This window comes from Mytilus californianus, unplaced genomic scaffold, assembly GCF_021869535.1.
Source record: "Mytilus californianus isolate M0D057914Y unplaced genomic scaffold, xbMytCali1.0.p SCAF_8, whole genome shotgun sequence".
Taxonomy (NCBI): Eukaryota; Metazoa; Mollusca; class Bivalvia; order Mytilida; family Mytilidae; genus Mytilus; species Mytilus californianus.
This window is the reverse complement of record NW_026262734.1, coordinates 89,039,892-89,065,145: the sequence shown is the minus strand read 5'-3', so window position 1 is coordinate 89,065,145 and position 25,254 is coordinate 89,039,892. Positions and strand designations below refer to the sequence as shown.

At 33.0% G+C, this 25,254-nt stretch overlaps 1 protein-coding gene across 6 annotated transcripts; it reads left to right on the top strand.

Moving 5' to 3' along the window:
- Positions 1–14,315: 14,315 nt before the first annotated feature.
- Positions 14,316–22,150, top strand: LOC127712497 (uncharacterized). 6 transcript variants are annotated; one of them, XM_052218963.1, is made up of 3 exons: positions 16,722–16,813; positions 17,617–17,875; positions 20,148–22,150. In XM_052218963.1, the coding sequence occupies exons 2-3, from the start codon at positions 17,871–17,873 to the stop codon at positions 22,057–22,059; spliced, it is 1,917 nt and encodes a 638-aa protein (XP_052074923.1). In that variant the 5' UTR covers positions 16,722–16,813; positions 17,617–17,870; the 3' UTR covers positions 22,060–22,150. The 6 variants fall into 6 exon arrangements, with proteins under 6 accessions (XP_052074927.1, XP_052074923.1, XP_052074926.1 ...); XM_052218965.1 differs by lacking the exon at positions 16,722–16,813 and adding an exon at positions 16,844–16,948; XM_052218967.1 differs by lacking the exons at positions 16,722–16,813; positions 17,617–17,875 and adding an exon at positions 14,316–14,421.
- Positions 22,151–25,254: the final 3,104 nt, after the last annotated feature.

Sequence of the window (25,254 nt, the reverse complement as noted above, 5' to 3'; positions counted from 1 at the left end):
TCTCTCCTTTAACGTTTTCTATGCCCATAACTAAACATGAACTGGATGCAAGATTATATCAATCACTGAGGATATGGGTACTTCTTATGAGTAATCTGATAACTAATTTTGGTATATGGAATTCTTGAAAGGTCTATGTTTGTGTCAGACATGGTTCATCTAAACTTGATCTCATTTTATGGACCAGTGAACAAGATTATGTTTTCGTTGTTATATCCGTTTACCAAATACTTTGAGCATTATTAAGCAATAGGTCAACTACATGTAAATTTGATGTTTAAAATTATTATAATGCGGCATGTCCGTCTGACAGGTTTTATTTCATCTAGACCTCATTTTACGTTTATACGTCAATGATAAGTTATTGTGGTTTGGTCTGATTCAAAGATACTATAAGCAAACGGGCGACCTATATTTGGTGTATGGGATGATTGTAAGGTGTATGCGTTTGTCTGACAGAATCCATCTAACCATGACCCCTTTCTTTGGTCAACTGCAATGTTTTTTATAGTTCTTTGGTCGATTAAGGATTTGATGATTAATCTTAGTACTTTGAGCAATTGGTCAACTATATTTGGTGTGTTGGATGATTGCAAGGTGCATGTGTCTGTCTGGCATATATCATATGACCTTGAGCTAATTAACATGTTTCATTTGTCACATGGTGGTATACAGAAATGCAGTGGCACAGCAAAAGTTGAAAGCAATATTAGAGGACTTTATTACATACTCCAAATAACAAACAAGCAGCTAAGATATTAAATTCAATTTGATTCCGCTCGATCAGAAAATTTGGAAAGCCACTTCAAGTACGAAATTGAATAGCATTGTTTAGAAAGAGGCAGAAGATGATAAAGGGGGAATATCAAAAATAGTATTAGTAAGTCAAAAGATAGACTGACAATATCATGTGGTAAAATAAAAATAACAAAGAAAAAAACTATAGTTCGAGCATGACAAACCACAAAAAATATCGGAGGTGCTCCCGAATGGCAAAACTATCCTGCCCAACACGTGGCAACCGTCGTATTGCTCGTGATCAAACGAATACAGTTTAAGAGGACTAATATAAAAATAAGGAGATGTGGTATGATTGCCAATGATACAACTATCCGCCAAAGTTCAAATGACGTGGGTGTTAGCAATTATAGACAACCATACGGAATGAGAAAACTGTATATTCAGCTATAAAAGACCACGACATGTGAAACAATTCATTTGAAAAAACAAACGACGGCCTAATTTATGACAAAACAATTTACGAAAAACAAATATGACAGACCTGAACAAACGACAACCACTAAACTACAGGTGCCTGACTTGGGACAGGCGCATAAAGAATGTGGCGGGGTTAAACATGCTTGCTGGAGCCATACCCTCCCCTTAACCTTGGACAATGATGTAACAGTACAACATAAGAACTATAAATATCAGTTGGAAAGAGCTTTACTCATCAGATCGATACAAAGCAGAAAAATCAGCTAATAAAAGCATAGACTATAATGTACAAGAAATTAATACACCACCCACAACAAAAAAGACACACAGTACAGATCTGAGAGTACATGCAGTCTCTGACAGCTAGTTCAAAGCCAATTACTGTATCACTAATAAATGATTGTGTTCTCCCAGACTAAAGTATCAATCATTACACATTCAACGGATTTAGTGTAAAGACGCCATAAACAGTCTGAGAAACGCATGACCTTGTGCAATGCCAGAATATAAGTAAACAGTATCGACTGGATGTAGGATCACGAGTTGTAATATATCCGTTATCACCCGTGAAGCAGATATTCTATTACGACGTCCTTAAACCTTTCGGAGTAATGACTTCAATAAGCTTCTTCATACACATTTACAATAAAGGCTTAAGATGCAGCTTCGGTATTGTCGTGTTTGGTCTTCCATAGTATTTGTTCACTAAACTTTTTCCAGAGTAATATAATCATGCTACTAATATTGCCAGTCATATCCATCCCTTTTTAAGATCAAATTCTTGATCGAACCAATTAGACTGAGTCTCGTAATTACCAAAAAGGCCCTTTTTGTTAATATTTTTATATAGTGCACGGGGAATCTTTCAGTATTCCTAGATACCTTTTTTTCATAGAAGATAGAACAGTCCATTTCGCCAAACTTTTCAAAAGCCGATGAAAGATCAAGGAAGGCAAGAACAGTCTTTTCCTTCCTGCCTTAAGTGTGAAAATGTAATCCTCCACTCTCCTATCTTGTTCGGAATGCACCTTGAGTTTCACCAAGTATCCCTTTATCTTCAATATAACCCATAAGATTGCATTCAGTTAGCTTGCAGTACATCTTATAGACATTTGATGTGATAATTATACCTCTCTTGTTAGAGAGTGCATGTTGAGACTCACTTTTGTGAATGAATATTATGATTCCTTTATGTTATTCGTCTGCAATTATTTCTTAATCTGTATTTTTTTGTAAAAATATGTACTAAAGAGTTCAACAGGCATTAACAAACATTTCCCCCTTATTTCTTGCTTTTCATCATGTTTAGTTTAGGTATATGACTCATGCAGTTTTTTTTGGTATCCGTCAAAATGATTTATTTAGAAATAAGAAGATGTGGTATGAGTGTCAATGAGACAACTCTCCATTCAAGTCACAATGTGTAAAAAGTAAACAATTATAGGTCAAAGTACGGCCTTCAACACGGAGCCTTGGATCACACCGAACAGCAAGCTATAACGGGCCCCAAAATGACTAGTGTAAACAATACAAACAGGAAACCCAACTGTCTAATCTATATAAAAAACGAGAAACAAGAAACACCTGACTTAGGATAGGTGCAAACATATGCAGCGGGTTTAAAGGTTTTAACAGGCGCCAACCTTCACCCTAACATTTTATTTTACCATACAAAATATATAAAACGGTGAATACAAGGCTTACTGTGTTTTATAGTTACTGAATAAGATAAAGAGGTTTCAGGAATGCTTCGTATTTTCCGAATTAATCGAGTTGTATCGCGATGTGGAATAGAATAGATCTTCGAAAAACTCGACGAAAATAAAACAATAGCACTATAATAAGTCAAACAGCAAGACACAAAATATTTACAAATTTATTTTCTTATCTATAAAAAAAACAAGACATAATACAGTTTAATCCTTGTCAGCAACACTGCAAATCGAGAGTCGGATAAAAAAAATAGAGGTAAAAAAAAGAACAGTTAAATTTTTTTATCCCGCAATCAGCCAACTGATAGCAGGTAAACAAATACATTTTTGCTTTATTTGTGCTTGTACTTGCTTTCATATTGAGCAAACGGACATTTCTTTTTGTGTGATAATTCACTTTGAGGTCCCCTTCGCGGTGTCGGGTGTAAATTGCAGGATAAAAACAATACATATTTGCACAAGTCATGTTTTCTCTGACTGTCCATGACGTTAAAACACTAAATCCCTGGGATGTGTTATAGTTGATTCTAGTCTCTGATGCATGATTTTCTATTACTAATAATTTTGGTTTTTAACTAGTTTTCAGTAACTGCGAGTACTCTCAAATCGTACTTTCGTGGTATTTGACCTGTTGATACATTTGGTAATGTATTTTTTTTTTTATTTAATGTTTACTTATTTAGTATTTTATATCGTCTCACTATTTCAAATATTTACCACCTTTGGTAATTGTTTAGTATGACAATAAATTTTCACTTCTGTTCTCGTACTATGAACAACAAAATTATTTATTTTGTAAAAATATTTCCGTACTCCATGTATACCTTACAACAAAATTATTTGTATTTACCTGTGTACGTTTTTTTGTTGGCGGCATTTTGTCCAAGGTTATGGTTGTCTTTCTGATATTGTTTTACATCTAACCCCCTTGTTTTATTAATTTTGTATCTACATTGTGTCATAGATCAAATTTATTCGTTCAGTGTATGTTCACTAATTCTTGTTTATATGTCTTTTGATTGAGTTAAGCCATTGCAATTGATATCTTATAGTGAGTCTTTCTATGTTGTGATGTTACACTGTTGTTTTAGGTTTGGGCGAAGGTTGGCGCCTATTAAAACGTTTAAACCCGCTGCATTTGTTTGCACCTGTCATAAATTAGGAACCTGATGTTCAGTGGTTGTCGTTTGTTGATGTGGTTCATAAGTGTTTCTCGTTTCTCGTTTTTATATAGATTAAACCGTTGGTTTTCCTGATTACACTAGTCACTTTTGGGGGCTTTTATAGCTTGCTGTTCGGTGTGAGCCAAGGCTCCGTGTTGAAGGCCGTACTTTGACCTATAATGGTTTACTTTTACAAATTGTGACTTGAATGGAGAGTTGTCTCATTGGCACTCATATCCCATCTTCTTATATCTACAGAATCGGAAATATAAAATGTATGTGTACTCGCTACAAAACAGGAGAAAAACTCGTACAAATAAATTTATATTTTTAACAAATTAACATTTAGTGTATATTAATTGATTGATATGTGCTCAAAGTACAGTGGCAAATATTGCGTGCATGTTCAGGACAAGAAGGAATTAACAATAAATACAAAACATGTCGGTAGGTCGTGTAACAGGGTTGGTCCGGGATGAAGCGCCACTAGAAAACGATTGTATTATGGATAGGGACAGAAAGTTTTCCTTGCAACTTGTCACCAACGGACCCCGTAAAAGCTGGATGTATGTTTTGTCAATATGTAGTCCATGAAACTTTTAGAGCAGTGTTTCAATCTGGAAAATCTTTCGGAATTTTGAATTCTCTATGCTTTTCAACTTCGTATTTTATTTCGCCTTTTTAACATTTTTGATTCGAAAGTAACTGATGAGTTTTTTTTTGTGTAGACGAAACGCGCGTCTGGTACAAAATTTTAATCCTGGTATCTGTGATGAATGTATTGACCTCAAAGTATATGTTATTCATTTCATATTGCACCGTAGTCGATTTAGACAAAGATAACGGAAACAAAAAATTTCACATATATTCGAAAACCGTCAAATCAATTAAATATGTATTTTCGCATGATTTTAAGTTCTGTATTGAATGAAATCTGATACATTGTGATCAGAATCTCTTATCATTTATATTGTAATATTTTGAGTGTTTGCTATAAACAGACTTTTTATCCTGAGACTTAAGTTACACCACCGAAATACCTTCCAAAGGTAATTTTAATGTGCAGAGAGCGCGGAACTCATTTGCCATAAGATTTTAACGATTTAATTTCGGAAAAAACTGGTAGCGTATTCATTCATCCAACGCAATCAGAAGAATTCGTCCTCAACATCTATACTCTATCGTCGGACGAGAGAAGGCCAAATGACCATGCTTCTACACACCAAAGTATTGTCTTTGGCACCCAAGGTATAATTGAATTTGGCACTCCTAAGAATTGACTTGGGAGTCACTTGTGGTAGAACCCAACCAGAGCATAATTACCAAAAACGTGTGCCATACAAAGACGCATCTTTTATTCACTTTGATAGGAGTCCGAGAGAGTGGAGTTTATTTAGCAAAACATAGACTTTGGCATATTTAGGAAGTTTATCAATGTAAGATCTTCTACGTTTCACATTTGAGGTGCGTTTCCTAAGTAAGGAACCTGATAAGTAGTCATTCAATGTTTCCTTTATTTGGATAATTTGCTTTTTATGCATGGTAGATCTTACTGATAACTTTAAATTTGAATATGCCTTTGGTATCTTTCGCCTCTCTTTTTAAATAGATTTGAACGATGTAGATCTTGATCCATAGTAAAATAAAATCCTGTCTTTTTTATACTTTTGCTTATATTCGTTGTTGGGTTTCTGTCTAATCAACGTCTCCTTTTGTTTATAAAAGCAGGTATTGTTTTAGTGCATGCAGAAGGTGGAAATTTTTTTTTTTAAGTTTGAACGTTTGCACAAACGTCAATTAATTTTCAACGTTATTTTGATTTTAAGTAATTATTGAATCATTAACAAATACAACAGATGTATATAACAATTACAATTTAAACGACGTTATTCTTTGATTGGTGTTTGTAAAACCCTTCGAGATTATTTTTTTTTAATTTTGCCATCACTTACAAATTACCTATTATGTCAAATATGAAGTCGTTCTCGTCCTAAATGTGCATTACTTGTTTATTTGTGTTCCGGACCATATGAGTATTTGGACCATACGTCTATGGTCATGACCGTATGCGTATATACAAATATGGTCCGGGTTATAAACACGATGAATGTTGAAACGTAATTTTTACTGTAAATGGCATTACGTGTGATCCTTCGATGTGTCATAATAAAGATCTTTAAAACATGAAATTTTGACTTATTTAATCATATGGTAAAATTAAATCATTATTACATGATGAAGGTGAAAAATGTGACTTTTACTCAGAAGTCAAAATATAGTAAACGCATTTTTCATAAGGTTATTATCGATTTTCCTCCAATACACAATATGTCGACTTTGGAAAAAAACTTCGAGAAATATCTAAATAAACTGTTCAACAAGAGATCAACGTTTTACACACAGACACTTTGTGCATTAAATCCTCATTTTTCTCTCTAATTTTGGTGTTTAAATTTGATTTTACTTAATTAAAGTTTTTTTTTAACATTTCAAACTATGTTTAGCTATTTAATCTATTCCTGGACCTATTCAAACGATCTTACAATAACAGTAGTTTGCTCACACATTGTTGTCAATATAATGGAATTATATGTGACTGTCATACCAGTGAGAGGTTACGTTAGCTATAAAACTGGTCTTAATACACCATTGTCTACATAAGGAAATGGCTGTACCAAGTCAGAAATGTGACAGTTGTTTTTCATTCTTATTAGTGTGTAATGCTTTTGATTTTGCCAGTTTTGATAAAGGACTCTCCGTTTTGAATTTTCCTTGGAGTTCGGTAGTTTTTTTTTTTTTTTTTTACCTTTTTTACGCGCTCCCTATATATTGTTATGTGGAAAATAAGAATAGAGGGACAACTGAAAAACATATATTAATATCATCAAAGACAAAAGAAAAAAGTGCCTGTGGTTTCTTCCGAAAACGTCGACAGGATACATGTGCGTTAAATTAACTCTAGCGAAGGTAAGATAACAGATGCACCAAGCTTCAGACACACTATGTCAAAGATAAAGGATTTCAGAGAGTAACTTGTGCTGATTTTGGTTCGAAAAAAAAAAGTTTTGTGTTCCTGCCAAAGATGTTAGAATTTATTCGAAAAATACCTATATGGTCAAACTAATCCGTCCGGCCTGTTAATAACAAAACGAGTATATACTCATGTTGTCCGACCATACGCGTGAGGTTGGGACATATGAGTATACCCATATGGCCATGACTATACGCGTATGGTCCAAATACTCATTAGGTCCGGAACATTAGCAATTGGATGTTTTGCAAGAAAAATCAATCAATCAAGATATTTAAATGTACTAGTATATACAGGTACATGTATTAATCATATTACAATGGTTAATTTTGACAGGAATTTTTCAAGAATACGTTCTGCATGTTCTGGTGAGTAGTGAAAACTTCAAACAAAACAAACCTCGACCGGCTCACTTATTATATATTCTTCATAAAGCTTCATTATATGTGATAAGGTTAAAAAATTAAAACTTGATACATGATAAGGTTGCTGATTGTATACAATTAAACCAACAACCCTAAATGCATTAGATATTTGACAAACTTACTTTTACTCTCCGTGAAATGGCATAATATGGCTATCGGTCTTTTTGTCAAAAAAATAATAGTGAAAAGGTATGTTCTTTTTAGTATCTAAAAAACATGAAAAGGGTGGTGTACTTAATTTCTCAGCTGATGACCCCTACCACAAAAAGGATCGAAGTGCGCCCCCACCCCCTTTCTAAAAAATAAACCCAAAACGAACAGACAATTTAATTTAGTACCGTTATCATTTTGTGATAGAAAAGATATGATATTCAATATTTGATATAAAATCACAATTAGCAAATGGAAAAAGCAAAGGAACAGTTGCTGTTATTCATCTCAATGTCAGTATGACCCGTCATCATGGAGCAAAAGCTGTCCCCTGAGAGAAAGTTCGTGACGGCCCTTAGCACCTTAAGTGGAAGTCTTAACAATCCTACTTCTAGAAGATCCACGTGCTTTAAAAATTGTATTTCTAATATAAATTCTACAGCAGCCTATCAAAATTATCCTGCTACATTTAGCACTGTGTACAATTGGGTCAAAGGAGGCAATAACTCTGCAGCTAGATTGTTAAACAAAATTGCACGTGGATATCCACATATTTTTCAGTGCAATGCCAGAAAATGACTGACCTGTTTCAAATTAACTTCACACAATACTGTTAGCCAAGGTCAACAGTGAACGGGAGAGCTTTTTCGCTCTCCTTTTCCTGTGACATTACCTGAAAAACCCAAAATCTTATTTATCTGGTAACTTGAACTCAGCCTAAGTGTGGTATTCAATATGTGGGACAGATGGTACGAGAATATTACAGAAGAACACAAGAGCACCTTTACCACTTTCAAAGACCTACAAAATTCAAAAGTTTGATATACCAACATTTAGATAAGCATAATCACAATCTAAAATTTATAAAATTCCAACCACTTGAAACCGTTTAGAAACAACCAGGACAATCACACAAACAATTTGAAAAATCCCGTGAAGTTCGCGAACTATTTTGGATGAAATACTTCAAACAGCTTATCCTCTCGGTCTCAATGACAAAATGTTGGGACATGGGGAACATATCTAAAACTTCTATCGATGTCATGAATATTGTCGACATACGTCTAAGAAATAATAAGTCTCATGGTAAACGTACAAACCGTAATCTACGTATTAAACATCGTATAAATTATACACTTGCTAATCTGTGATCTATAATCAAAAATAATGGTAGACATCAATTATTATGCAAACTTGCTCATATACCAATAAGTAAACTACATGATATTTTTCTGGAGTGTGATAAAATTCCAATGTTCAGCCCGTTGTATGAATACACCCGTATTATTACAGCCTTTTGTCATCACAGGCTGTTTCCTAGTATCGATAAACCTGAAAATTATAAACGGCATTTTCTTAAATTAAAATATATAAATAGATGTATTGATTTTATTAATTTATCTAGTATATTCAATGACTCTACCATCCATAGCCAAATACCTCCATATTTTGATAATACAGAACCACCTATTTTTTCGTATTCGTGCAAAGAAACCAGCAGAAGTTTGATTTTGAATTATACGTCAGTAACATCAGACGTCAATATAGAATATACTGCTCCTTCCACTTGGGACTGTGAAACATCTAGTTTTAGATATGTTCCCTATGGTTATGTCATTACAGGAGACCTCAACATCGTTGAAGACCGTGAGGTAAAAACTTTTTTTAAGAAAGGACCTAAATATCGTCCTCCATCCATTAAAGATTGGAAACAGTGTCGTGAGGTCATTAAAGACGTTCTATCTGCCTACTGTAAAAATTGGTGTAAACGCGAAAAATTTGATAAAAAAATCTCTTGACAGTTATATGAATAAAATTATGAATATTGTTGATATTTGTTTATCTCATTTTCAAAACAATTCTGAAACCAATAATAGGGTTCATTATATACCCATTTCTAGAATAAAAAATAAACTCCAAGTACTCGCAAAGCGGTTTGTGTTCGTACCGGCAGACAAAGCAGCCAATAATGTAGTAGTGGTGTGACGCATATACTTCACGGAAGTTCTCCAAAACGAAATTATCAATTCTTCTACATTCAGGTCCGTACGCTCCACAGAGAGTCAAATTGTAAACAAGCATATCACTGCCACTACCCAGCTTAAAGACTCTTCCGAACATTTGCAAGTCCCGACTATGTACTGGTTACCTAAATCACACAAACAACCATTTAAATTTCGTTTCATCTCCGCATCTAGTAACTGTTCTACTACTAATCTATCAGTGCTTCTAACTACCTCCCTAACTACTATCAAAGAACTTGTTATTAACTTTTGTAATAAAGTTTATGAAAATAATGGTATTAATCATTTTTGGTTTGTTAAAAATTCTTTAGAGGTTTTAGATAAAATACGTGCCTTTTAATTCTGTTGACAGTTATGATTTTTCTATTCTCTACACTACACTTCCACACAATCTTATTAAGAAAAAGTTTTCAAATTTAATTAAATTGTCTTTTGAAAAATCTCATTGCAAATTTATTTGCTGTAAATCGTTTAAAGCCTTTTCTGTAACGAAAAAGGAAAGTATGCTAGATACACTTGCTGGAAGTGTGGATATATGATTGAAGCTTTAAATTTTCTCCTGGACAACATATATGTACGTTTCGGCGATAAAGTGTATAGTAGGTATTCCTATGGGCACTAATTGCGCCCCTTTAATAGCAGATTTATTCCTGTATTGCTATGAATCACAGTTTATGGCCAAACGTCATTGTTATATATTTGGACACATTCAACAATACCTACCGTTATCTTGATGATATTTTTCGTTAAATCATCCAGAGTTCTCTTAATATACTACCGAAATTTACTCAAAGGAACTTACTTTGAATAAATCTAACATAAACAGCAGTAGTTGTCCTTTTCTAGATTAAGACATTTCAATTTCTAAAGGGAAACTCCATACTTAAATTTACGACAAAAGAGTTTTGCATTCCCTATTGTTAATTTTCCTTTTTTAGACGGCGATGTTCCTTTGGCTCCATCATACGGTGTTTATATATCCCAACTCGTTCGTTATGCCTGTGTGTGTAGTGATGTCATAGATTTTAACGAACGTAATCAATGCATCACTGGTAAATTATTAAGTCAGGGATTTCGTTACCATAAATTACTGAAAACATTTACTAAATTCTTTCATAGATACAAAGATTTGATTAGTAAATTTGGCTGTACCTGTAGAAAACTTATTAAAAACGGTATTTCACATCCTAAATTTTACGGTAATATTACTAAAAGCGCGGAAATCATTATGTGATCCGTGTAAACTCATCGAACCTTTAAACAAACTTATTAGTAAAGGTTATCTTTTTAATGTTGTAATAAGATCTTTGAATATTGTTTACATTGGCACTAACATCGATTTGGTCATCAACAAATTAAAACATAACTAAATTTATCTTCTTTTCGAATGGGTTTTTGGAATGTATAAATACATTGCTTTATCTATATATAGCATGATACATATGTATTATAAGGTTAAATCCGAACTATCTTACTGCCTGTCGATACTTTTATTTTGGCATTGCACAAGTCATGTCTTCTTTGACTGTCCATGGCGTTAAAACACTAAATCCCTGGGATGTGTTTTTACTGATTTTAGTCTCTGATGCATGATTTTTTTATTATTAATTGTTTTTGACTTTTAACTAGCTTTCAGTAACTGAGAGTACTCTCAAATCGTACTTTCGTGTTAATTTGACCTCTTGACACAATTTGTAATGCATATCTGTTATTCAATGTTTACTTATTTTGTATTACATGTATATCTCGTCTCACTATTTTTACTATGTACCACCTTTGATCAGTATTTAGTATGACGATAAATTTTCACGTCTGTACTCGCACTGTGAACAACAAATTAATTTATTTTGGAAAAATCGTTTCCGTACTCCTGACAACATTATCATTATATCTAAATTTACCTGTGTACGTTACTTTATTTAACGCCGTTTTGTCCCAGGTTAAAGTTGTCTTTTTGACCTTTGACATTGTTCTACATCTTTTTTTACTAATATTGTATTTATATTGTGTCATAGATCAAACATATTCGTTCAGTGTATGTTTACTTGTGTTTTGTTTATATGTCTTTTTCATCGAGTTAAGCCATTTCAATTGATATTTCATAGTGTGTCTTTTTATGGTGTAATGTTACACTACTGTTTCAGGTTAGGGTGAAGGTTGGCGCCGGTTAAAACGTTTTAACCTGCTGCATTTGTATGCAACTGTCCTAAGTCAGGAGCCTGTTGTTCAGTGGTTGTCGTTTGTTGGTGTGGTTCATCAGTGTTTCTCCTTTCTCGTTTTTTTGTTTATAGATTAGACCGTTGGTTTTCCTGTTTGAATTGTTTTGCACAAGTCATTTTGGGACCATCTATAGCTTGCTGTTCGGTGTGAACCAAGGCTCCGTGTTCAAGGCCGTACCTTGACCTATAATTGTTTACTTTTTACACATTGTGACTTAGAAGGAGAGTTTGTCTCATTGGCACTCATACCATATCTTCTTATTTATATTTGGTGGATGATGTTCACTTTACCTCTGTTCATTGAACAATGCATCTTCAATGTAACACATAATGTATTATTTTTCGCAAATACATCTTAAATATTGACAAAAATAGCCCGTCAACCTAACTGAAAAGTACATGTACAGAACCAAACAAACATTTATACAACTACATGACATCATGAAATTACATTTTTTGTTATATAATGATATTTAAAATGTCGTATGAATTTAATCACATTCTTTAATTCACAAATGTATTTGTACTATTTGGCTGCGATATGGAGATTAATGTGCTCATATATTCAGATATGTATTGAGATGATTTGAAATGAAATGTATAATGATTAGAAATATCGGTAAAACAGAACGGTATAATGTTCCTTTGGTGTATTTTTTTTTGTGTTCTTGCTGTGCGTGAACTAATTTTGTGTCATGGATGGATACCCCATATCCTTTGTTATTCTATTAAGATTCGGCATGTGTATGATTTTTCTTTTTATTGCCCTATATAGTTTTACCCTTATCCATTATTCTGCTATTCCGTCATTCCCAAATTCCGCAACGAACAGTTATACGGTTTTTTTTTCTAATCGCCTTCACATATTGAGCCGTTTTTTAGTATGTGAGTCTACTATAATGAGTTACAGATCGAATTTACGTTTGATTCCGCCCACCTGATTTTTCACGAAATTACAGACATTGGACTTTGAAAATTTCGTGACAATAACAGTCAAACAAACTTTGATTCTCAAATTTCTGCTCCTAAAAATAGCTTCATGCTTTATTTGAAAGAACGGCCATTCGTGTCGTTTCGACACATCTAGTTTTAAAACGAAAACATGTTTAACCGCGCAACATTCTTTATGTGACTGTCCCAAGTCAGGAGCCTGTAGTTCAGTGGTTGTCATTGGTGCATGTTTGTCATATTTGTTTTTCGTAAATTGTTTTGTTATAAATTAGGCCGTTAGTTTTCTCAATTGGATTGTTTCATATTTTTCATGTCGGGGCCTTTTATAGCTAACCATACGGTATAGGTTTTTCTCATTGTTGAAGCCGTACGGTTGCCTATAATTGCTTACATCTGATCCATTTCAATTGAACTTTGGTGGATAGTTGTCTCATTGGCAATCATACCACATCTCCTTATTTTTATATCAACATGTAAAGGCATTTAGAAAAAGAGTCCGTATAACTGTTATTTTCACAAAATGTTCAAAGTTCAAAGACTTTTGTTTCAGCGAAAAGCAGCGGAGCGGAACCAAGCGTAAATTTGATTTGTAACTCATCATAATAGATTCACATTCTAAAATAAGCTAAATATGTGAAGGCGTTTAGTAAAAAAGTCCGTATAACTACTATATTCATGAAATTATACAGTCCAAAGCCCGTAATTTCGACAAAAATCAGCGGACCGGAACGAAACGTATTCTCGATCTGTTGCCCATCATAGTAGACTTACGTTATAAATATCAGCTCAATATGTGAAGGCGTTTAGAAAAAAAGTCGGTATAACTGTTCGTTGCGGAATGACGGTATGACAGAATGATGGAATGACGGATAAGGGTAAAACTATATGGCCCCAACAACTGCGTCTTTGTTGCGAAGGGAGGGGGGGGGGGGCATTAAAATTGGACTAAAGACTGTCATCTAAGAAATACCACTCTCACATGCTTTTAATAAATTTTCTAGAGTGAAAAATAATAAACCCGACTATTAACATGATTAAAATCGTTATTCAAAATTCATATAATACTGTTCAAAAGATAACATTAAAAGTTTCTAAGTAACTTATGAGTAATAGTTTTACGAAAGAAATTAAACTGTTCACTTTTTACCTAAGCCTAAACCTTATCGGGAGAAAGGTCATGTGTCCTATCTCTCGACTCACTAGTAAACTCACTGATTAAAGGGAATAATTCATAATCCATATTTTTACTCGAGGGTTGTCTTTCCTCATACATTCAATTAACACGTAATTCGTATCTAAAACAAAACAGTTTATAAACGTTATAAAAAGTATGTATTGGCAGACTTCCCTATTTGCATAATTAAATCAGTGAAGTAAAACTTCCCAACTTTATAATTATATAGATTTTAACACAATCCTGTGGCCATAGTGTTAAGTGTTTATGTTGTGTGTACGTAATATTATCATATGATGTTCTTAATTCAAACTTTATTCAGACAAAACTTAGTTTCGATTCTGTATTGAACATGTAAGTAAGTCAAAATACATTGTGTTTGTCTATTTCTATGTAGAAAATTGATCATAATTATATATAATATATTATATATAGTTTTGATTCTGCATTGCAACCCTTACTGTATAATCTGAATGTCAATGTCTAAAATGTAAGTTAATCAAAATAAAATAGTTTAGTCTATTTCTATAGAAAAAATTGAGCATATTCTTCAAGAAGCAGGAACATACAGGTACGGTTCATATATTTAATAGATATTTGTTATTGAGACTATTAGTGAATGTATAGGTCGACTGGGATGAAGGATGGGAAAATTGAACCCATTTTAAAAACGAAAGTGCGTAAGATAGGTACCGATTATCAGGTTGTTTGCATATTGATATTTTACAAAATAAATATGATAGAAATCTTAAACCTAGTACATTTGTTATGTTGCATGATTTAAACCATTGCCGTGACATCAGCCTATTCTTTTTCTAGAATCAACGTTTCCTAAATCTGTCGCTGAAATGGACTTACCAAATCATATTCAATTGTTTCCTTTGTGTGCCTAATTTCATTAAATTTGAATTAGCTAATTTACTGATTTCTGTTCACTAATGGAATTAATTTAAAAACTTACCTTTATTTTTTGTAATTTTTATATGCCTTCACTGGGAATCGAACCCTCCTTGAAATCTGTTATGTCTGACTGACCTCAACACATCGATGAAACCTCTCGGCTACCAATAGATTGCAATCTAGATGTCTATTTTATATATATAAATGATCATATGATACACATCGGTACAATGGACACACAGGGTTTGTACCTTTATATATACATAATAGACAATCGTATAGTATAACTTGGTAGCCGCGAGGTTAAGATCCATGAGTTATAGAGTCAAGTTAGAAGTAGAGACTTGTCGGTTTAGGTTCGAATCCCTGTTTTCAATTTGTTGTCCCTATTCTTCAGTTTTTCCGTTTTTCTTATTTTGTATGTTATTGTGGATATTTTTGTTAAAGTAGCGGCTTTTCCCGTTTATTTTTGAATTATTATTGACTGATTCATGTACTTGAAAAAATTATAACATTCAATTTGTGCATTTTTGTTTTATATATATAGTATGATTTCATCTGTTTTACTACATATCTATACAAATGTTTATTCGCAAATACCTATGCTAGTAAATTATGATGTGCCTAGAATTAGATTTCTTGCTAGAAATATTGGTAATATACTTATTATATATACTTAAAAATAAGTTCGAATATGTCTTATTTTGTAAATTACGGATAATATTCAGATGCATAATAATTTAAAGACAGACGTGTTATGTTATATTTGTATTTCTCTAACCAATTAATTGTGAACTTTAGTGCATCGTTGAACATGATAACAGGGTTATTTATACTCGCTTACAATGCCTTCTAATTAAGAAAAGGCTTTAATTTTGAAAAGACATCAACACAATAGTTTAAGTTATAGATACAATGATAAGCGTTGATTCATGAAAAACAAACTACTCGCCCTCCGGGCTCATGGTTTCTTTTTCAAGAATCCACGCTTATTCATTGTATCTATAATACAGAAACAAGTGTTTTTTCTTGTTTCACCAGCAAACCGGATGATGACTTGATAAGTTTGGGTCAAACATCAACGTCGGTTCATTCATTATGATGTCGTTGATATGTCCGAGTCAATTTATTTAGGCCGGGTTAACGTTTTTGACGTCGCAAAGCCGTTATGTGCAATTTTATTAAGAGCTGAGCGGAGAGATACAGACAGTGGAAACAAAAAATAGGGGTAGATAGTTTTTTTAAGGAAAAAAAACATATATGTGAACCATGACGGCAATGTGAAATTTGGGTATTATAAAATAGACTAAAACCTGTCATCTTAGAAATATAAATTATCATGAATCCTGTCGTTATTCAAATTTCAAATAATACAGTTTAAAAGTTTAAAAAGTTTCTAAAAACTTCAATACGATAAAGTAGTTTTACCAAAGAAATTAAACTGTTTATCGTTTACCAAAGCCAAAGTTTATTGCGAGAATAGACAGGTTTCCTTTCTCTCGATTCATTAGTAAACACATTTATTAAAGGAACAACATAATTCATATAATTCCATATTTTTACTAAAGGGTTGTCTCTCCTCATACATGTTTCATACCTTCAATTAACATATATTTCGTATTTAAATTAACCAATCATTTAAACATTATATGATATATGTATTGGCAGTTTTCCCTATATTCATAATTAAATCATTGAAGTAAAACTTCCCAACTTTATTTATATTTTTACACAATCCTGTGGTCATAGTTTAAGTGTTTATGGTATATGTACGTCATATAATCATATGATTTTCTAAATTTAAACTATATTCAACAAAACTTAGTTTCGATTCTGCATTGAAAATGTAAGTAAATAAAATTAAATTGCGTTTGTCTTTTTTTTTCATGTTGAAAATTGATCATATTAATCTTAAAGAAGTAGTACCATATATTATTTTATATTAAATTCCTTACTGCAATTTACGTTGTATGAGTAAAATGTAAGTATTAAATAAAAATACAAACGTTTTGTCTATTTCTTTGTAGAAAATTTATCTTAATCTTAAAGAAATAATAACATACATTAGTTTTTATTCTGCAATGAGTTAATTATTGTATACACTGAATGTCATTGAGTAAAATGTAAGTAAATCAAAATACTTAGTTTTTGTCTATCTCTGTGTAGAATATTGATAATAGTCGTAAACAAAATAATATCATACAAAGGTCTTCGGAGTCATTGAGTACTATGTAAGTAAATCAGAATACATAATTTTTGTCATTTTTTTGTGTAGAACATTAATCATAATCTTCAAGAAATAATAATATACAGGTACAGTTTATATATTGAATAGACAAAATAAAGGATTATTGTTTCTAGTAGTGAATGTTAATAATGAAAAAAAGGAGAAATAGATGTCCGGTTTTTTGTTGTTGCTTGTTTACCGTCCAATGTACAATAGTTCATGCATATTTAGAACAAAAACTACTAATTTAAAATTGCTTAAATTCACATGTACTATTGTTTGATTGGCAATTATTCCACATCGCCTTATTTTATAAGCAGGATATGTATTATTATCGTGTATTAACTTCTATGTCATTGGATCTCTGGTGGAGAGTTTTCTCATCGGCAATCATACCACATCCACTTTTTTTTGTATGAAAGTAGGTCGACTAAGACGAAGAATGAAGGATGGGAAAATTTGACATCACTTTAAAAAGAGAGCGCGTTAGTAGTTTAGTCTCACACCAGGCAAGATAAGAACCACTCCATGCCGTAAGAGGCGGCCCAAAATGTGGGTCTGAACGGGGTTAACAAAATAGAGAATAATGGCCATTAAAAATAAAGAATAGAGAAAACTGGACAAACGAAATAAAGAATAGAGAAAACTGGACAAACGAAATAAAGAATAGGGAATAATGAGGTGAAATGCATAAAGAATAACTGTTAGAAATAAAAGAATTGGTTATAAAATACTGATTACAGAAAAATTTTTTTAATTTTTTTTTTTAGGAGGAGGAGGGGGGTGCAAATATGCAATGGTATGCATAAAGAACCTAAATTCCAGTTGACCTTACTTTAGCATGTATCCACCTGTCTTTTTGAAATTGAATTAAACCTAAGTTAAGATACATTTAATATACAAAATAAGTTTTCACCCTCCCTCTCCCTGTGAACACTAGATATTTTCTGCTGTCAATTTAATTTAATGTTTCTGCGAGCGTCATTAAACTGCAGTCACAAAGACACTCTCCATACTCGAGGCATTAGATATGTAGCCAGAAAATTTATCTTTTCAAATCGTTACCAATGAGCGTACAGTTTTCAAAATCCTCATTGATGACGTTTTGTCGTGTAGAAATCATGACCTGGTTTAATATACACTCTGTACAGGCTTAACAGCCCCAATCTCTTCCATATAGTTTATTTAATTTTGTCATGTAGTCTTTTTTTTTGTCTCCAACATTATTGTTTTTCTTATATCAACTTGGTTTCCTCTGTGAGTTAGGAAAGACTGTCAATGCAAATTCTTCTTTAATTTACATAGGAATGACTTCAAATTAAACTTGGCACAATTTACTTTTAAGGTATACGTGAAGCTTAAAACGTCGGAATTTTTTTTATCTTTTGTTTATTTGTTATTTTATACTCGATAAATGTTTGAGCTTCTTATAACAAAACACGGAGTTTGAACTACTGAAATTTCAATGGTTTTCTTTTTTTTTACGTCCAGTGGCATATATTTCACTCATTCACAGTCAGGACATGAACAATCAACAATAGGCAGGTTCTAAAACGTGGGTCTTCTGGTGATGAAGGGCGGGATATCTAGACTGCCACCGGGAAGAAAGTGACTAAACATGTGAAGGGCCTCGTATTTAGTGCATGCAATGGATTTCAGAAACTCTCGGAATTATTCTGAGGATCTTCAAACGAAACAACTGTTTTCCACAAATATTAGTTGACTTTGTCAAACACATGTATTTATATCCTTGCCCGTCGATTTTTTGTAGATAGTTGTCTCAATGGTTATCTTTGAACATCTTATTTTTATTGTTGTCTTGATTTTTCGAAGGATCAGGTAACTAATATATACAAACATACAATGATTATGCATTAACCCATCTTTAAAGAAAACATTGGTTAACTGACCACAACGATTGCGGAAAATTAGTGTGATCTTTGTACGGATATGTAATAAACGTATTCCGAGTTTACAAAGTGTGCAGAAAAGTAATACTCCCGAGTTTGGAAAAAAATATATTAGTCTTGTGTAAAACAAAAAGAAAAGAAAGCAAATAAGTACCATAATTTAAAGAAAACCAGTCTAAAGTATGAAACGTATGAAACGAATAACAACAAAACACTACACATCTCAATTCAATTATGGGACAAAAGAAGAGGCGGAAGGTACCAATTTTGAAAAGGGAAAAACAAAACTCATCAGTCGAAGACAGACTGACAAATCCATGGCTAAAAAAAAAGAAAATCAACAGTCTGCAAAACACCATGCATAATAGCAATGACTGACTAACATTAACACTACCTAAACCGGGAGTAATCTCAGGTACCCAGGGTAGGTAGATTCTGATCAAGATGTGCACCCGTCCTTCTGCGTAATTACAAATCCTGTGATCAATTTCATTCGGGAACTTAAAGGTTTTATGTTTGTTCAACAAAATGAGAAAAGATATTTCTATTCAAGAACGTATTGCTTTTTTATTTTTTTTAGGCGCAAAAGCATCCAATGAACTTGACCGAATCACATTTTGTAACTATAGATATAAGAAGATGTGGTATGAGTGCCAATGAGACACTAACTGTTTGCGCACCGTTATACTCTTAATTTTACAACCCTTTAAAAACACAAAAAGAAACCTTCAATTCTTTAATAATTACATATCTATTCTTTACCCATGAAATTATTAGGCTTTTCGTTTGTTTTTCTATGCATTGTTTAAACGTTGCACGTAGATCACGTGAAGTCATAGATGTTGCATATCTTGGGAAAATACAATTAATGTTTATGTATGCTCCGTCCAATCAAAATGACGGAATCTTATAAAACTTCTATGTAATGGTATTGTTTAATGAAATGTATGTATTATGTGCAAAGATTTTAAAAGCTGAGGATTTCGCTGTTTTATGTCCGGGAATATTTCTAAATTAAATAATTAAATTGTATTTCTTTACAGAATGCAGAGAAGACTTGCAGATAATATAACATCTGATCATTTATCTTGTCCTATATGTAGAGACACTTTAAAAGACCCAAAATTATTACCATGTGACCATTCGATATGCTGTGAATGTTTGACCCAGTTGATAGAATCAACGAGACGCTTTAACAAATTCACGTGTCCTGTGGATAGACGAGAGATTAAAGCGTCATCTTATACAGTATCAGCAGAAGAATGGGCTAATTCCTTTCCAACAGACGATCTAGCTCAATTGTTACTACAGGCTATCTCAGATGATGGCAACACTCAAATAAAACCTAAAAATGGAATACCATGTTCTGAACACCCTCAAAACATTTGTGACTTTTTCTGTTTTGGATGTTATCAGATTATATGTTCCGAATGTGCTGTTGAGAATCATAGGAGTACCGACTGTGATTGCAAAAATTTTAAAAAATGTAGAGATTTGGCAAGGGAAAAATTGAGAGATGCATATGACGAAATAGAAAATCTAATCAGATACGGACAGGACATTGTCACTAGTGAGACCGATAAAGATCAATTATTGATGCATTCAAGGCAGCAGATAAGAAATACTGTTTACAAATTGAAGACAATCGTTCAAGATTTTGAGAAAATGATCAATCGAAAATGTTTAGACATATTGAGCAAAGTTGATAGCGTTACAAACGTAGAACAATTGCAGAAAAGAACGGAAGGAATTGTCAAAAGTTTAAAACGATTCCGTGATGAAATAGAATTATCAAAATCCCTCACTTCAACTAAAGATATGTTAACCGTTTTATCAAAAATCCCGGAAAGTCTGCAGAAAAATACGGATCTGCTTTATTCACTTCGAGTATCAGATAATCCAATTGAGCTAAAACTTGAACTTAACGAAAAGTTTCTGAATTTGTGTGACACACTTGTTGATCAACCGATAGGAACGGTTCATGTTGTTCCAGCTGATACACTAGACTTCGAAGATACGGAGACCACAGTATGCAGCAAGCGAATCAAATATTCATCAGACGTTTTACCTATTCGTGCATTTGAACTTGAACAGTTCCTAGCGATTCAAGTTGAACCGAGTGGATTAGAAAATAAAATTACTGCAAGATTTACAGGTTTAATTCTTCAAGGACATTCGATAATTGCCATAGACAATGCAAACTTGAAGGTACAAAGATTCCGAGACACTGTCGAAAATCAGTTCATTGATGAAGTTTCGATTGCAGGTGTATACGACATCACCAATATTCATGAAAACGATGATGTCTTACTTACTGCCCCTGGGAAACAATCGCGTCTTATCCGCTTATCAACTTATAAAAGTTTGAGTATAATTACCGAAAAAGTAACGGAAAATGCGTACTTTAATATTTCTCGCTTGCCAGATAATGTGTATGCAGTCATATGTCATTCAAGTCCCAGTGGTGCTTCAAAAAAAAGAGTTAACTTTGATTGGTCGCGTGGGGTAACGTCGCATATTGACATCATTGAAATCGATGGAAATGTTCTTAAACATTTTAGTGAAGCCTTTCTTTGTGAACCAACCGAATTCGGCGATCCCTTTATTATGCCTCTTAAAAGTATATGTTGTCTTCCAAATGGCACTATAGTAGTTAGCATTCAAACTAAAACTAACAGTTTTATTTCTTGCGTCAATCAAAATGGACTCGTCAAATGGACATATGATTTAAATGACACCCCAGAAGGCGTTTGCTTTTATGATGGTAAAATATTTGTATTCTTACGCGAATCGAAAGTAGTGCGTGTTTTGTCGGTTGATGGTGATTTGAAACCAGTGTCCACCTTAAGACTTCCTAATTACTTCGGTGACGGAAATAGTTTATTCGTTGGTCGAAATCTGTTGTCTGTAATAGATAAAACAGAGTTAATAAGAATATATAAATTACAATGTTAGAAATGAATTAATATATTATGATTGCGTATTGACATTGTGGTCCAGCTAAATAGAAGGTTGGACAAACTTAATAAATTATATCATGTTTTAACATGGTCGTATCGAGGTTTACTTCATTAGTACATGTATTAATACAGGCATGCATAAAGAGGACGTAGTTTCAGCTATTGCAATCTTCTATCCCACTGTTGGTCGCTTGTCATATGAGAAGCAGTCAACGGCAAGATTCGATAGTGCTCTTACTAAAAAATCTATTCAGGTAATAAACTTGCTCCGTTAAGATTAAGGGAAGTGAACTCACTCGAAAAATAAAGGAACAATTAAAATGCATGTTACACATACAGAGCGAATGTTATTGTACAGTACGAAAATTTACGAGAGTTCATTAAAACATCAAAATAGTAATAAACTGTAAACATTCTTGCCGTAGACCAGCGAACTGCTTATTATCTAGTAAGGGTTAAACATAATTTTGAGACAACAGAAACGTAGAAATGTTTATGCAACCGTCAGCATGGTCAGGGGGAAACTTCTATTTTTCAAATATCTGACACACGTTGTGGTTATTTTCATACTTAATCACACTATTTTTACTTTCAACATCAATCTGATATTTTCACGTCTGAATTATCAAAATGAACTAGAACACACCCGCGAAATCGCGGGTATTTAGAGCTTGGTTGAAAGTATGTTAACTGTTGTAGGATGAATTATTGTAAAAGATTTTATGTCTGGAGAATTTCAGAAAAGGTATCAAACTGAGTCATAGGCACTTGGAGACTGGACAATTATTTTAAGCCCTCTCCCTTTTTTCCAAAGTCCGTTATATTTTTGCTCTCTGTTAAATTCAATGATTTTCGCGTTTCTGCATCATGACCGCTATGAACATACATATAATATAAATAAAGTGTGTTTTCTATTAAGTTAAACTATCATTTCCAAGTTTCTTCTCCACGGCGATCACTGCTATATTATATAGAGAGTCTCTATATATTTTAGGATTATAAACATAGTATACATGCAGAATAACGCGAAAATAATTGTCATGTCTCCGCGTAATTATGAAAATTATGTTTAAAGAGGGGAGTAAAGGGGGGTATCTGCACGGACTGAGAACGCGAAATAAAATTGCCATTTCACAATGAGCGAACAATTAAAAATTTCTTGCACATTGATCTTTTTATCGATTTCAAGAAACACGGTGAATAACGAACCTTTTTCACGGCTGCACGTGAAATAAAAAGTGGCAAAACACGTTGCACGAAAATAACCCTTTACCCCCTCTTTTAAAGTTTAAAATCGGAAGTCTTGGGTATGACTTAAATGTTGGTCTGATGACGGAAACAATATCCGGACGCCTTTTTCTTTCTTTTTCTCCCAAAATAACCCAAACTGAATAATCATAAGAATGGATGACAAATGCGACTATGCATGGTACCTATAGGCATGATGATTAATTCATTGGGGAAGGAAGAGAAGCGACACACAAAATGAGGTCTTCTCGTTTAATAGTATAGATTTAAAATTTAACTTTCAATAGTTCTAGAACATGGCGCTTCAACCTATGATGATGATCATCGTCAAGCATGTTTACAGTTTCTATACGTTATACTGTTTTATTCATTAAATATTTTAACTTCAGATTAAACAGAAATTGAAAACAAAACAGTAGTAACCTTATAACAGTAGTATGTATTGAAACACACAAGAATACATTTTAATTGTTCCACAAGATCAAAACATATCTGAGCGAAGTGACAGCAGTCTCAGTTACACTTTTTTAATTGTTCCACAAGATCAAAACATATCTGAGCGAAGCGACAACAGTCTCAGTTACACTGCTGGTGTAAGTCACATGTACATTATGCATTAAATATCCAAACCTTACTGCCATATTACAATTATTGTTTGACCATTAAATGGGAACGTCACAATTGACATGCCTATATTATTTTTTATCTTAATAATATTTTATTGCAATAATCAAGCAAAATGTTTTGACGCAAGTTATATTAAGTTCTCTCCATACATATACAATACACTTGTATGATGACAGCAAACACATATTAGAAATATAGCTTCTGTTATAGACAATAAGGAAGTAGTCACACATTGGCATGGTACAAGACAAATAAAACAAAGGAAAAAAGCAAACAAGACAGAATATTTAACGAAAAAAGTTAATGACAAAGACAAAACTGCTGACTTTGAATGTTAAAATCTTTTTGACTGCCCATACACTACGGATCTATATCGAATAGATTAATACTTTTTAAAACCTGTAACTCAAACATAATCAAACGATTTTGTCTATGCTCATTTATTGGAACATGCACACAGTAATCACGACGTTTTGTAGTGAAAACAATAACAACAATATACAATAAATCTATGTAAAAATACAATCATTTATTTAATATTTAGAGAGCGTCATAACCAACAATGGCTGCGAGATCAGTTTTGCTTCAAGTGTTTGTGTCATTCGAAAATGTATAATCCTAAAATATAAAAATAACACCCATGTGTTCTGTCTTCGGTGCTTATACCAGTCAACTGTTCGTCCTTCAACGCATCGAATAGCATTTCCGTTGTGTGAAAGCGTTACTTCTCTGTCTCGAATTCGGTAAATGAACAATCTAAAATTCAGTATCAAATGTGCGATTAACAAGATGTTGCTTCTTCTAAATGTGAAAATTGTCAAGCGTCAATAATTGTCAAAATATAGTTTATATGCAAAGAGTGTCATGATAACCATAAAAAACAAAACAAATTCAAAATCCATACCGTAGTCGCTATAGATACACATGGTAAAGAGACCTCCTCGACGGAGAGTGCATGTACGCAGATTGCCACCATAGAGAAATTTGTCAAGAGCATTATCAATACTGTCGTCAGGTTTGGGAATTCTGTAAAGCATGCTCAAAAACTATTTGTAATATTTGCTTGGCAGGTTTTCATAGAGGACATAAAACAGAACCGTTGCAAACAACTATTACGAAAGCATGAACTTCAATTCACGCAGCGACGAGAGCGTTTAAATCACGATTACCCTTTCTCGATTTTTTTTTACCTAATAGAAAATGAAAGGATATGGAGTAAATGTACATGGGACAAAAGCTCATTTTGAGGGGGAAAATGATAATCATATAAGAAACACAAGGGCGAAAATCAAAGAAACATCTGACCGATTAAAAT